At 44.1% G+C, this 14477-nt stretch overlaps 1 protein-coding gene across 1 annotated transcript in view; it reads right to left on the bottom strand.

The window, feature by feature from the left end:
• Nucleotides 1-223: 223 nt before the first annotated feature.
• SUSD5 (sushi domain containing 5) overlaps nucleotides 224-14477 on the bottom strand; it is a 60754-nt gene continuing 46500 nt past the window's right edge. The window contains exon 5 of the mRNA XM_081823906.1: nucleotides 224-4302. Coding sequence (XP_081680032.1) covers nucleotides 2999-4302 — 1304 coding nt within the window. The 3' untranslated portion in view covers nucleotides 224-2998. The remainder of the gene's footprint in view (nucleotides 4303-14477) is intronic.

Below are 14477 nucleotides of genomic sequence, written 5' to 3'. Positions count from 1 at the left end.
GTCGTAGTGAAGGACCGGGTCTCCGGGTGAGGTGAGGAAGAGGAAAGGAGGCAGGGGGAGGGGCGGGGCTGTGCAGATGTCCCTGAAATCCTGCTACAAGAGGTAACAAGGCGGAGACTCCAAGAGGGTGGTCTTAGAGCAAATATGAAGACATGCTTTTCGAGTTTTAAACCATCATGATGTAACCCAGATATAAAATACATTTGGCAACCATTTAGGGGAAATAATTATTTATTTTAAAGATCTCAGAAGCTTTGTGTTGATGGACCATCCGACCCTCAATTTTCATGAACATGTCTCAAGACATGCATGATGACATAATTTAGATTTACAAATGTTTTCATCATTCCCTTTCCATATGCATTTTTAGATCCTGTAACATTAATTTATTTTTTTAAAAAGATTTTATTTATTTGGCAGAGAGAGAGATAGCGAGAGCAGCAACACAAGCAGGGGGAGTGGGAGAGGGAGAAGCAGGCTCCCCGCTGAGCAAGGAGACCAACGTGGGGCTCGATCCCAGGACCCTGGAATCATGACCTGAGCCGAAGGCAGACGCCTAACGACTGAGCCACCCAGGTGCCCCTGTAACATTAATTTAGATGACAGCAAATCAATAAAAACTTAAAAACTGATGTGTTGGGTTTGTTTTCATGTAGTTCATATCTATAAAATAATACATTTGCATGTATTAATGTATCTGTAATAAATTTATTAATACATTCGTATTATCATTACCTATTTTTGTGTTGGTATTAAGTCAGTGTTCTTGGGTTATTACATAATAATAGTCAAATAACACAATCCCAATGTTGAGATGGGGGTTATTTTATATAGTTAACAATAGAAAAGTTATCTTGTCATAGATTAGAAAAGAATCTAATTTATAAATATATACAGTCTCTGGCGTCTATTCTGTCGTGTTTTGCTTTGGCTACATGCAGAAAGTATTTCAGTCCTATTCTAGATCTCACCTGACACAGAGGTGTTCCATCCCATAGCTTCAGGCCTTCATTTCACCCAGTAATGGGGACTAGCATCTTTGATTTTGCTGCATTGCCTTTAGAGCTACTTAGCCAGTTATTTTTCCAAAGCTTGCACCGGAAAGAGGTGGCAGGGTGGAAAACATGTTATGCAAATTCCTTTTTCCTTAGATCAAGGACCACCACCAACTTTTCAGTTGTAACGATCAGGATTTCTCTCATGCCCCATAAAAGCACGTAGACACTTAGGGTCCCAAAATCAATGTCCAGGCTTCACCATTTTTTACCACTGAAGACTGTTTCTAAGAAGGTGACTCACACTGTAAAAATATAACGTGCTTCGTTTCCGTGCGGATGCGCAGGAGCCCACCGGAGATGGCAGGGTCGGACGCTGCCCCCGGGGCACGCGGCAACGCGGACTTCCCGGCGAGGCAAGCTGTGGGTGTTCCTCACCGTCCGAGCCGCCAGAGCCTCCGCCGGCTCGAAGCTCACGATTCACACGACAGAGCAACGGTTCTCAAACTTGAGTGTGCTTCAGAATCACCTGGAGGGCTCCTCACAGCGCAGCTGGCTCAGCCCCGCCCCCGCGGCTTCGGCTTCCTGCTGAGCTGATACAGCCCGTCTGGGGGCCATGCTCCGAGAACCACTGTCGTAAACGTGCTGAGCCGTCCTAAGACGACCCAGATACTAGGAAATGGGTTGCTCAATAGCCAGGAGGAGTCCATCCTGGGCTCATGATGTTTCCACGGAGCTCCCAATTGCCACAACAGAGTACAGAGGAGGTCAGCACAGAGCATTTCGTATTTCTTTTTAATTCCTCTGCTTTCCCACTGAATAGGTACCCATACTTGATATCTTAGTCCGCTTAAAACATTGTTTTCCTCCCGTGTCATTCCCTCTTACTTGGGTTCAGAGAAATGGTTAATCCTGAGAGAGGAAACCAAGAACTGAGTTTTGTTAGTTCAGCGAAAAATTCTAGGGCATTCCTAGGCACAGGCTGGTCAAGGACAACTAGGCCACTGCTTCCAAGAAGAGATGATGCTTACTGGTACAAAACTAACCGTTTTTTAATTTTTTCTTTTATTTTTAAAAAGATTTATTTATTCATTTGGGAGAGAGAGAGCATGTGCTTATTTATTCATGTGAGAAGGAGAGAGAGAAAAATCATCAAGCAGACCCCCTGCTGAGCACGGAACCCAATGTAGGGCTTGATCCCAGGACCCAGAGATCATGACCTGAGCTGAAATCAAGAGTCAGACGCTTAACCGACAGAGCCACCCAGGTGTCCCCAAAACTAATCACGTGTTTTTTTAAAAAAACAATGGTCTGTCCTACAAAATGGAGGGAACAAAGGTGGATGTGTCTTGCTACTCCTCACCTCCCTCCCCACCCCAACAAAGCATCAGTCCTAAATTCTCTCGGATTTCTTTTTTTTTTTTTTCCTCCCTCCAATTTCAACAAAAAATTAAAAAGAAACCAAAAGCTTCCAGACTATGTCCTGGTTCTTGGCTCATTTGCCTTCACAATGTCACAACATTAAAACGAAATAACCCATTACTTTTCTATGTCCCACCCCCAACAATTAAATATCTCTATCCTAAATAACACTGCTCTCAAGTGCTCAGTTTATCACACTTTTTCTAAAAATTTCAGGTCATGGAGTTAATAATTTTTTTCTTAAAACAAGGGAATGGAGACAAGAGCATGATGAAGTGAGAGGTGAGTTTTGACCTCTTACTGGAATTAGGGCCTGAGCACAGGTCTGAGATCAGCACAGTACATTCCAGGGTGGTTGGTTAAGGAGATACTGATGCATATGATGATGCCACCAGAGCCTTCTTGTCCTACCAGGTGCCTCCAGAGGGACTTCTCGGCCTATAGAACGAAGACCCGAGAAAAAGAGAGACGAGCCCTACTCCACCTGTTTCATGCTCTAGTGAATTATCAGTGTTTATCAATGAGACGTGGCAGTTTCTTTTCCTCCTAAGTGGCTTCGGGAGAGCCGGCTCTGAAGGTGGCTAGACCTTCTCCATCTCAATCTGCTGGTGGTAGTGCCGTGCCTGCCGCTGCCCAGCATTCAGCTTGTACACGGAGCTCTTGTGCTGGCACTTACGGTGGCCCCACACTGCCCCCACGCCTGCCAGGAGCACCAGCAGACACAGGACGGTGACAGTGGTGGCGATGACAGGGCCTCCGCTGAGGCCGGGACACCCATCCCCTATACACGGCTCCACACTTGGAAGAAGCTCCTCACCTGCACCTGGGCCAGGGCTTTCCTGTCCCAAGAATTCCTCAGACAGCAGGTATGGGAAACTATCCTGGACCTCAGTAGCAATGGTTTCCCCTGGAGTCTGGCTGGCTGCCATGATAGTTGAGGGAATGTGATTCGGCATCTGCTGGACAGCAGTTGTCACCGTCCCCAGGGTAGAGCTGGTGAGTTCATAGGGTAGAGCGGCCATGGGAGATGTCTCTGTGGCAAAGCTCCAGGGAACAGTAGACTGGTACCTGGTCAAGTCACCATCTCTCTTGCTCGGACTCTCAGTTTCAGACACATTCATTGGTCTGAGAGCCAAAGCTTCTACGTCTGGTGTTTGAGAGGGAAGAACTGAACTACGGGTCATGTCGTCACTTGGTGTGAGGGTGGTACTCCCGGGCTTCTTAACTTCTACAGGAATGGGCTGATTAGGAGTAACGGGAACCCTCTCTTCCAGCCCTACTGACCCATCTCTCTTGTCCCCATCTTCCTCCTCTTCCTCCTCTTCTGCCTCTATCTTCCTCCAAGCCCCATCGGTCACAGGGTAGCCATCTAACCAGGACTCATCACTGCTGCTCACCATTGGGTCCCCTGTCTTGCTGTCAGTCCTACCCAAGAATGGCCCCAAAGGACCACGAGTGCTGCTATAGATCACCTCGGCTTCAGGTTCACCTGGAGCTGGTGTTGGGCTACTATGGCTGTCTCTAGCTGGAAACTGCTTTTTGGTGCCATCATTCATCTCTTTCCCCAGCTCAGGCTTGTGGAAGTTCTCAGCAGGAAACCAGAACAAGTACTTCTGGTTTAGCTGGGATCCTGGCAGGTCTGTGGGGACACTGCTTCCCATGATGGACAAGCCTGTAGTTGGCACAAAGGCTGTATCCTGGGCTATGTTTTCTCGCCCCACAGAAATGGAGACCAGACGGTCCTGTCTTGGAGCCTCCTCAGAGGCCTCTCCCGGACCTCTGTCCTCCTCTGCCTCTGTCCAGGAGTCCTCCATGAGCTCTCTGAATGACACGGATCTGTCATCTGGGAAATTATCCTCATAGTCAATATGTGCCTCAGCTGCATCTGGAAGGGGAGAAAGAAAAACCCCATTAGGTCCAAGGTCACAGAGCCAGCAGCGTAGAACACAAGAAAAGGAAATAAAAAGCATAAGGACTGGAACAGACAAAATAAAACTGTCATTCACAGATGATATGACTGTGTATCACAGACAAATCCAAAGAATCTACATATAAACTGTTACAATTAATATATGCATTTATCAAGGACACTGGGTCTATTGTCAATGTAAAATATCAACTGTATTTCTATATACCAGCAATATACAGAAACAAAAATTTTAAAAGACACCATTTGCCATAGCATTAAAAAAAATCAAACACCTGGGGCTCCTGTGTGGCTCAGTCGGTTAGGCGTCTGCCTTCGGCTCAGGTCATGATCCCAGGTCCTGGGATCGAGCCCCGCATCAGGCTCCCTGCTTAGCGGGGAGCCTGGTCTCCTCTCCCTCTGCCTGCTGCTCTGCTTAGTTGAGCTCTATCAAATAAATAAAATCTTAAAAAAAAAAAAATCAAACACCTAGGAATAAAGCTAACAAAAGATGTGCAAGATTTCAACATGGAGTGGTATGGAATATTGCCAAGCAAAATTAAAGACCTCACTAAATGAAGGGATATACCATGATCATGTAATGGAAGGCTCAGAATTGTTAAGCTGTCAACTCTGTCCAAATTGATCTATACAGATTTAATACAACCCTAGTAAAAATCTCAGGCATTGACAAGCTGATGCAAAAATTTATGGAAATGCAAAGAACCAAGAACATTTCTTGAAATCTACAAAATTTCAAGATTTACTCTAAAACTGGAGTACTTTTTAAAACTGTGATATTGGCGGGGCGCCTGGGTGGCTCAGTCATTAAGCATCTGCCTTCGGCTCAGGTCATGATCCCAGGGTCCTGGGATCGAGCCCCGCATCGGGCTCCCTGCTCAGCGGGAAGCCTGCTTCTCCCTCTCCCAATCCCTCTGCTTGTGTTCCCTCTCTCACTGTGTCCCTCTCTGTCAAATAAATAAATAACATCTTAAAAAAAAAAAAAAAGACTGTGGTATTGGCACAAGGACAGATAACTGGATTACATTAACTATAGGAACTTGTGTTTATCAAAAGCCTCCATGAAGGGAGTTAAAATGCAAGCCACAGATTTGAAGATATTTGTGACACATACTATCTCCAAAGGAGTCCTATCCAGAATTCATAAGGAACTCCTACAAATCAATACTAAATAGGCAGACAAGCCATAGAAAAGTTGGCAAAGATACTTGAATTGGCACATCACAAAAAAGACATCTAAGTAGTCATTAAACATATGGACAGGTGCTCAACCTCACTAGTAATAGAGATATGCTAATTACAGCCATAAAAATATGCCATTCCATAGCACCACAATGGCTAAAAGTAAGCAGACTGACAATATCTAGTGTAAACCGATGGTATCTAGTGTTTGGGCACCAAAGGACATGCACATGAATGTTCCTAACAGCCAAAACCTGGAAATGATTCAAATGTCCCTAAACCACAGAGCTGATATAAGCCATAGCATATTTGTACAAGGAAAATCTGTACATCAATGAAAATGAACCAACTATTACTTCTGAAGGACATAGATGAATCTCACAGCCATAATGTTGAGGAAAAGAAGCCAGACACAAAAGAATACACTTTGTGTGATTCTATTTACATAAAGTGCAAAAATAGGCAAAGCTAATCTATGATGTTAAAAGTCAGGTTGGTGGATGGAGAGAAGGGGTGATGACTAAGTCTGGGGACAAGCATGGCTTTGGGGATCCTGGCAACATTCTACTTGACCTGTGTGGTGGCTAATTTCTTTGTTTCTTTTCTGATAATTAATTGATCTGTCCCCTTACGATACGTATGTATGTTAAGTAAAAACATATCTTTTAAAAATCCTGATTTGCTCTTTGCTTGAGGCCATGCTGTGAAATATTCTAAATCCAGCCAAGTAAGAATGAACAAAGGGCCCCGCAGTTAGGAGACCAGAATGTAAGGATAGCAGGTCAGGAAGGCTCAAGGAGCTGTGTCCTCAGAAGACAGCAGCCCACTGGGCTTTCCGCATTCTCAGTGGTCTTTGAAAGTCAAGTCCTACTGGAAGTCATACTTAGTTATTAAAACAGAAAGGCTCCCTAGGACATTGCAATGTAATAAGAAGTATATGTTTAGTCTTTGCCCCTGGTTCCCGGCACAGAGCTCCTAAAACCCTTGGAATTACCTAAGCAATGGGGGTGATAAGAACATCTTTTGTTATTCATAACAAGCTCCTTTCAGCCTTACCTGAATTTATGCTAATGAGGTGACCCCTAGATGGCTTCTGGATGGTGGCTGGTTGCCAGAGGAACGAACCAAGTGATCAGAGGGTTGGAACTTGCAGCCCCAGCCCCAGACCTGTGAGGAGGGGGAAGGGGGCTGCAGGTGGAGTCCATCATCAATGGCCATGATTGAATCAATCATGCCTAAATAATGAAACCTCCATAAACCCCCTGAACTACAGGGTGCAAAGAGCTTCTAGGTTGGTGAATGCATCCACGTGCTGGGAGGGTAGCTCACCCCAATTTCATGGGGACAGAAGCTCCTGTACTCGGGATCCTTCCAGACCTTGCCCTTTATATCTCTACATCTGGTTGTTCATCTGTATTCTTTATAATATCCTCTATAATAATTGGTAAATGTAAGTAAAGTGCTTTCCTGAGTTCTGTGAGCCTTTCTAGCAAATTACTGAGGCTGAGAGGATGGTCATGAGAATCCCCAATTTATAGCTAGTTGGTCAGAAATACAGGAGGCTCAGGACGGAGGATTGGCATAATTGGTTGCTGGTGTGAGAAGTGTTCTGTGGGAAGAAATAGATCTTAGTAGTCTTCCCCCACTTCAGTTTGCAACTCGGAAAGCACAAATGCAAAGAGCTCCAGAACCAAGGTCTAGATAGAGTGCTGAGCTGTCATGTGGTGAATTCCTAGGCTCCGAAACTGGATTAGAGGGCATTTGGCTTATTTCTTACAAGACTCCTTATTTTGCTTCCTTAATGCGAGTTATAAATAAATTTAAAAGTCCTTTCTGATCTGCTCCTAAAATTTAAGTGCATTCACTTTATTTGTGTCTTCAAAAATGCAAAGGGGTCCCTGGGTGGCTCAGTCGGTAGAGCACGTGACTCTTGATCTCAGGGTTGTGAGTTTGAGCCCCACTTTGGGTATAGAGATTACTTAAAAATAAAATAAGAAAGAAAGGAGGGAAGGAAGGAAGGAAGGAAAGGAAGGAAGGAAAGGAAGGAAGGAAGGAAGGAAGAGGAAAGAAAGAAAAAGACAGTCTAGTAATTATTTCAGGAGACCCTTATACCACATGATGTCCTGTTCACAATCCCCAGACAAAAGCCACATCAATGGCGGGACCATGCTTAGGAGCATCCCAGAATTCCAACACAGGGCAGGCTGGCCCCCTACACGCTCTCTGCTGTCATAATGCCTCACGCTCTGCTGTACCTCCATTCCAAGTACTGCAGTCACCTGCTCCAACATTCAACAAACTTCCCCGAGTGCCCACTCTCTGACGCTGCGAAGGCTCCAGGTCACTGGTGAACAGGACAAGCAGTCCCAGCCCTCATGGAGCATAGGGGATGGAATTCCATGGTCCTGAGACCTACCAGCTTGAATCGCAAAGCTTTTGTATGCACAAATTCTCACCCATCCTGCTGAATAAAGACTAGGTTTTGCATTCAAGTACCATCTTTTCTTAAAAACACAACAAAATGAAACAAAACCACTACGACACAACTTTTCTCTAAAATTTACCCAAACAAGTCATACTGAATCCAGCTGGCCATTTAAGAAGGCCATGACTTAAATCTCTGACCTTAATGCTGTTATACTGTTTGTTTGAACATGTGTGTCCTGACTGACTGCGGTACGGTGATCACAAAAATGGCCACGATTCTCCATCCTTCCCTGTACTGAGTCCTTTTGCAATGTGATTGCGTAACTCTTCCCTTCAAGAAGTGGTGTCTCTTTTTCCAGCTCTCAAACTGGGACTGGCCTGTTGCTTGCTTTGACCCACAGAATACAGTGAAAGCCTTGCATGCTCTCTCTCTCTTTCTCTCTCTGCACCCCCAGCTGCCATGCGAACAAGCCTCGGACAGCCTACTGAGGGGTGAGAGGCCATGTGGAGGAGAGGCCAACTGTTCCAACTGAAGCCATCTTAAACCAGTCAGCTCCATCAACCTGCGAGCTGACCACATTCACCTGAGTGACCCAGCCAAGTCCAGAAGAAGAAGAATGAGCCGGGTAAGCCCAGCCCAAACTGCTTACACAGAAAATTGCACCCAAATAAATGAGTGTTCTTTAAGCCATTACCTTTTTTTTTTTTTAAGATTTTATTTATTTATTTGACAGAGACACAGCAAGAGTGGGAACACAAGCAGGGGGGTGGGAGAGGGAGAAGCAGGCTTCCCGTTGAGCAGGGCGCCCATGTGGGGCTCGATCCCAGGACCCTGGGATCATGACCTGAGCCGAAGGCAGACGCCTAACGACTGAGCCACTCAGGCGCCCCAAGCCATTACATTTTGGGGGGTGGTTTATTATGTAGAAAAAACTGACACATTGGCCATGAGCTGGCTCGAGGACAGAGACCAAGTCACTGTATCCCTAGAGCAGAATGGTGCCCAACCCGTTATAGGTGTTCTTATAGGTATTATTGAATGAGTGAAAGATTTACTGGCACTGGGAGAAACAGGAAGGAATATCTACTCAGCTTCCCAGTTTCTCCTGATTCCTGCCTCATAATGGCTCAAAGCTAAGATCTAGTGCCAAGAACACAGTGCTCTAAACACAAGAGGACTTTGGGCTCGTTTCCAATCTCTGAGGAATTAATGACATATAACCATAGTATCTTATAACACCTCTGAAGGATACCACCACTGAAGTACTACTTGAATATAGACACATACATGGGAGTGCAACACACACATACACACTCACCTTTCACATGCAGGTGAGCAAATCAGCCTGGCCCATTAGAACACCTAGTCTCCTCCCAGCCTTTCCTTGGTGCTCCCGTACCTACCATCATAAAAGGACACCCCAGGAGAACTCCCTCCCCACTGCTAGCAGATTCATCTTCATGAGGCAGGGAAGTGAGCCACGTCCACCCAAGTTTAGTCCTAATGCAAAGAAACTTGGCATTTCACACATCTGACAGGTCATTTTTGCCTCAAATCTGCTGTATCCAACTTGTTTTTTGTTTTAAAAAAAACAGAATGTGGGGCACCTGGGTGGCTCAGTCAGTTAAGCATCTGCCTTCGGCTCAGGTCATGATCCCAGGGTCCTGGGATCGAGCCCCACATTGGGCTCCCTGCTCCGCAGGAAGCCTGTTTCTCCCTCTCCCACTCCCCGTGCTTGTGTTCCCTCTCTTGCTGTGTCTCTGTCAAATAAATAAATAAAATCTTTAAAAATAAATAAATAAAAAACCAGAATGTATTTTAGGGCATTGCAGAAAAAAATAATATGTTTGCAAAACAATGTACATATACCAGTTGTCTCCCAGAGGTTCTGCTGTTGAGGATGAATACGCCTGTGTTCTCAGCTAGAACACAGCCCCCTTTCACGATGGGGAAAGGCAGGAAGCAGGTCTCTCCAAGACCATTTTTCCTCAAGAAGCTTTCCCCAACTTGAAATCGCAGGCTATTACCTCATGCACGATCTGCAATGGAGGGCCTCTTAACACACGTTATTTTACTAGGGAGTATTTCTTGGTTGCCTCATTGCAGCCCCAAGACACCAACCCGTCGAGAGCCCACAAATGGTTCTGTTTCATTCCATGGAACTTCTGTCATTTCCGGTTAAATTCTGACACTGCATTTATTCTCTATCAGGTCATCCACTGGAGCTCACCGACCGTTGGGTATAAGGGCTAAAGGAGCCCACATTTGCAGAGTTCTGCCAGTGTGAAAGCTGGCGGGGGCCCGCGTAAAGGCGGGTAGTGGGGTGGGCATGTTCTCTTGTGGTCCTCGCAGCCACCTCTTTACAACCCCCAGCAGGCGCCAACCCTGATGTGGTCCATGGGTAAACAGAACTCCACCCAAACAGGCAACAGCTAAAAAGTGTGAGTGAGGGATACTCAGGATCTTCCAGTACTTCAGAGTATTTGTTGCCTTGACACGTCCTTGTAACCTCTGCTCGGACTTCTTCCTTTCTCTTCTGCCCAAACCCCGATTCCATTTCCTCAGCTGCTGTTCCATGTGCTTCTTGTTCTCCTGACGGCCCCTCCCTCTGCTCTGCCTTCTCCTTCTTCTACCTCACTGCTCACACTCCAGACTCCTTGAGTATATCACCAGGGGCAGAAGCGCAGATGACCTTATCATTAGGGTGGATTGTATGCCAGGTTTGAAAATATCCAAATGGTGCAGCTAAAACAGCATCACATATTTTCTCTACCCTATACCTTTCAAAATGAGGAAACAACACCTTTTCTAAAGTACGTGTGTGTGTGTGCACACAACTAGGCTTGTTGAATATGAATTTTTTAAAATGCAAAAACTATATTAAGCATCAGGAAAAAGTTTTTACAAACAACCACAATGCATGGAAAAGGACATAATATTTTGTAACAAATTTCAAAAAACAGTTATCAGAGGAGAAACAGAAGATTCTGGAGCAGAGTAGAGAAAGGCAGCATGGCTCCACTCCTAACCCACCCTCACCCTTCAAAAACTGTACCGAGGAGTCAACAAATCCCAGACAGAAGCCAAGTGGGTGGAGAGAACCAGACTAGTAATCAGCAGGGCTGACTGTTCTTAATGGAATCCACAACGCCAGGACTTCACCTTGTGAAGGTGAAGCAAATCTCGGCATAGGACACTTAACCTTTCTGAAGAGAGAGCAGAGCCCAGATATTTTAAAGCAAACAGATAAACAAGCAAAAGTAAAACTACAGGGCGCCTGGGTGGCTCAGTTGGTTAAGTGACTGCCTTCGGCTCAGGTCATGATCCTGGAGTCCCGGGATCGAGTCCTGCATTGGGCTCCCTGCTCAGCAGGGAGTCTGCTTCTCCCTCTGACCCTCCTCCCTCTCATGCTCTCTGTCTCTCATTCTCTCTCTCGCAAATAAATAAAATCTTAAAAAAAAAAAAAAAGGTAAAACTACATACCCCTTCTGCTGAGTCATCCCCTTCTAGCTACCATTCCCTCTCTTGGATGAAAGGAAAATGCATGTAAAAGGCAAAAGAACCTAACTTAGCAGAAAGAATTTACGGAACAGAATGAATTCCTCAAACAGTTTCACACTACAGAACTTAAGAAGAAAGTGAGTGCAACAGAACAAAAGTTCAAAGTGGGGGTGATAACAGAATGTCATGAAAAGGGTGATTTTAAACTTCAGGAATCAAACTGAGGACTGATGTAACATCATGACAGAACTAAAAAATAAACATAAACTGTAAGGAATAGAATAGAATGAGAATTTTACAAAACTGAGAAAAAGACGTGAAGACTCATATTCAAGAGTCAATGCAAACTTCAGGCAGAATAAATTCATAGAAAATTACATGTAGGCACATCAAATTAAAACTGCTTAAAACCAAAGAGAAAAAAAAGTAACCAGTGAAAACAGTCATATAGCCTTCAAAAAAGCAACAGACTGAGAGCGACTTAAAAAAAAAGAAAGAAAGCCAGAAGACACTGTGTGATACCTTTAACATGTTAGAAGAGGGGCACCTGGGTGTTGCAGTTGGGTTCAGCGACTGACTCTTGGTTTCAGCTCAGGTCATGATCTCAGGGTCAGGACCTCAGGGTTGTGAGATCAAACCCTGCATGGGGTTCTGAGCTCAGCACAGAGTCTGCTTGGGATTCTCTCCTTCCTCTGCCCATCCTGCTCATGCGTGCTCTCTCTCTCTCTCAAATAAATAAATCTTTAAGACAAAAAAGTGTTAGAAGAAAAGAACTGCCAACCTAGAATTGTTACTCTGTGAAAATATCTTTGCTGAAAGCATCCTTGCTGAAAGCCCCAAGATGTAGGAAGGAAAGAACAATGAAGCAGGTAAATACGGGGTGGGGAGCAAATCTAAGTGAATAATACTGCCTGCATAAAACAAGTACACACACACACACACGTGCACGTGACTGCTTTTCTCTGGGGGCTCACTGAGGAGCGGGGCCCCGAGTTCTCAGCTCCTCCGGGGAGGAGATTGGGAGGCCGCTATTTCACTCTCGGCCTCCAAAGCTGTACGGAAAGCTTGCAGGGAACAAAAGCTCCCGAGAGCAAACCCGAGCAGATTACTTAGCCCGGACGGGCAAGGGCAGGGCATTCTGCCTCCGGCAAAGACATTTGAGAACCACTGCAACAGGCCCCTCCCCCAGAAGATCAGCAAGAACAGCCAGCCAAGGCCAAGTTTACCGATCAATGAGAATGGCAGAACGCCAGCGCTAGGGGAATACTGCACATAGAATTAATGGCTTTTTTCTCATGATTCTTTAGTCTTTCAAAGTTAATTTTTTTAATTTTCTTTTTTTTTTGAATTTTTCTTTTCCCCTTTTTCAACCAACATCTTATCAATCCCTTTTTAAAAAATCTTTTTTATTTTTCATTTTTAGAGTCATATTCTATCCCTTCATAGTAGTTAACCTTATTTTTGGTATATATATATATATGTTGTTCTCTCTTTAAAATTTTGGGATACAGTCTCTTCTTACAGACCAAAATATACCCTAAATCTCTAGTGTATGGCTTTGTTCTAATCTCCTGCCTGATCACATTCTCTCCCTTTTTTTTTTTTAAATCCTCTTCTTTCTTTTTTCAACCAACTTCTTATCAATTCCTTTTACAAAATCTTCTATAATTTTCATCTTTATAGTCATATTCCATCCCTTCATTGTATTTAACCTTATTTTTGTACATATATAAGCTTTTATTTCTTTAAAATTTTGGGAGGCAGTTTCTTCTAACAGACCAAAATACGCCCAAAATCTAGTGTGTGGCACTGATCTATTCACCAGCCTGATCATATTTGATCACACTCTTTTTCTTTTTTTTTTTTAACCTTTTTCTTTTTCTTTTTTTTTCTTTTTTCTCTCTCTCCCTTTCTTTTCCCTCTGTTTCAGGGACTCTTTTGATTTGTTTAGTGTATATTTTTCTGGGGTCGTTGTTACCCTCTTAGCATTTTGTTCTCTCATTCATCTATTCTCTGGACAAAATGACAAGACGGAAAAAATCACCTCAGTAAAAAGAACAAGAGGCAGTACCAACTGCCAGGGACCTAATCAATACGGACATTAGTAAGATGTCAGAACTAGAGTTCAGAATCATGATTATAAAGATACTAGCTGGACTTGAAAAAAGCATGGAAGATATTAGAGAAACCCTTTCTGGAGAAATAAAAGAACTAAAATCTAACCGAGTCGAAATCAAAAAGGCTATTAATGAGGTGTAATAAAAAATGGAGGCTCTAACTGCTAGGATAAATGAGGCAGAAGAGAGAATTAGTAACATAGAAGACCAAATGATGGAAAATCAAGAAGCTGAGAAAAAGAGATAAACAACTACTGGATCACAAGGGCAGAATTCGAGCGATAAGTGATACCATAAGATGAAACATATTAGAATAACTGGGGATCCCAGAAGAAGAAGAAAGAGAGGGGCAGAAGGTATACTGGAGCAAATTATAGCAGAGAACTTCCCTAATTTGGGGAAGGAAACAGGCATCAAAATTCAGGAGGCACAGAGAACCCCCCTCAAAATCAATAAAAATACGTCAACACCCCGACATCTAATAGTAAAACTTACGAGTCTCACAGACAAAGAGAATATCCTGAAAGCAGCTCGGGACAAGAGGTCTGTAACCTACAATGGTAGAAACATTAGATTGGCAACAGACCTATCCACAGAGACCTGGCAGGCCAGAAAGGACTGGCAGGATATATTCAGAGCACTAAATGAGAAAAATATGCAGTCAAGAATACTATATCCAGCTAGGCTGTCACTGAAAATAGGAGGAGAGATAAAAAGCTTCTAGGACAAACAAAAACTAAAGGAATTTGCAAACACAAAACCAGCCCTACAAGAAATCTTGAAAGGCGTCCTCTGAGCAAAGAGAGAGCCTAAAAGTAACACAGACCAGAAAGGAACACAGATAACATACAGTAACAGTCGCCTTACAGGCAATACAATGGCACTAAATTCATATCTTTCAATAG

Source organism: Leptonychotes weddellii, chromosome 1 (genome assembly GCF_054177405.1).
Source record: "Leptonychotes weddellii isolate Sample4059 chromosome 1, ASM5417740v2, whole genome shotgun sequence".
NCBI classification, from domain to species: domain Eukaryota; kingdom Metazoa; phylum Chordata; class Mammalia; order Carnivora; family Phocidae; genus Leptonychotes; species Leptonychotes weddellii.
Note: the sequence above shows the minus strand (reverse complement) of the source record. Positions and strands in the feature narration are given on the sequence as shown.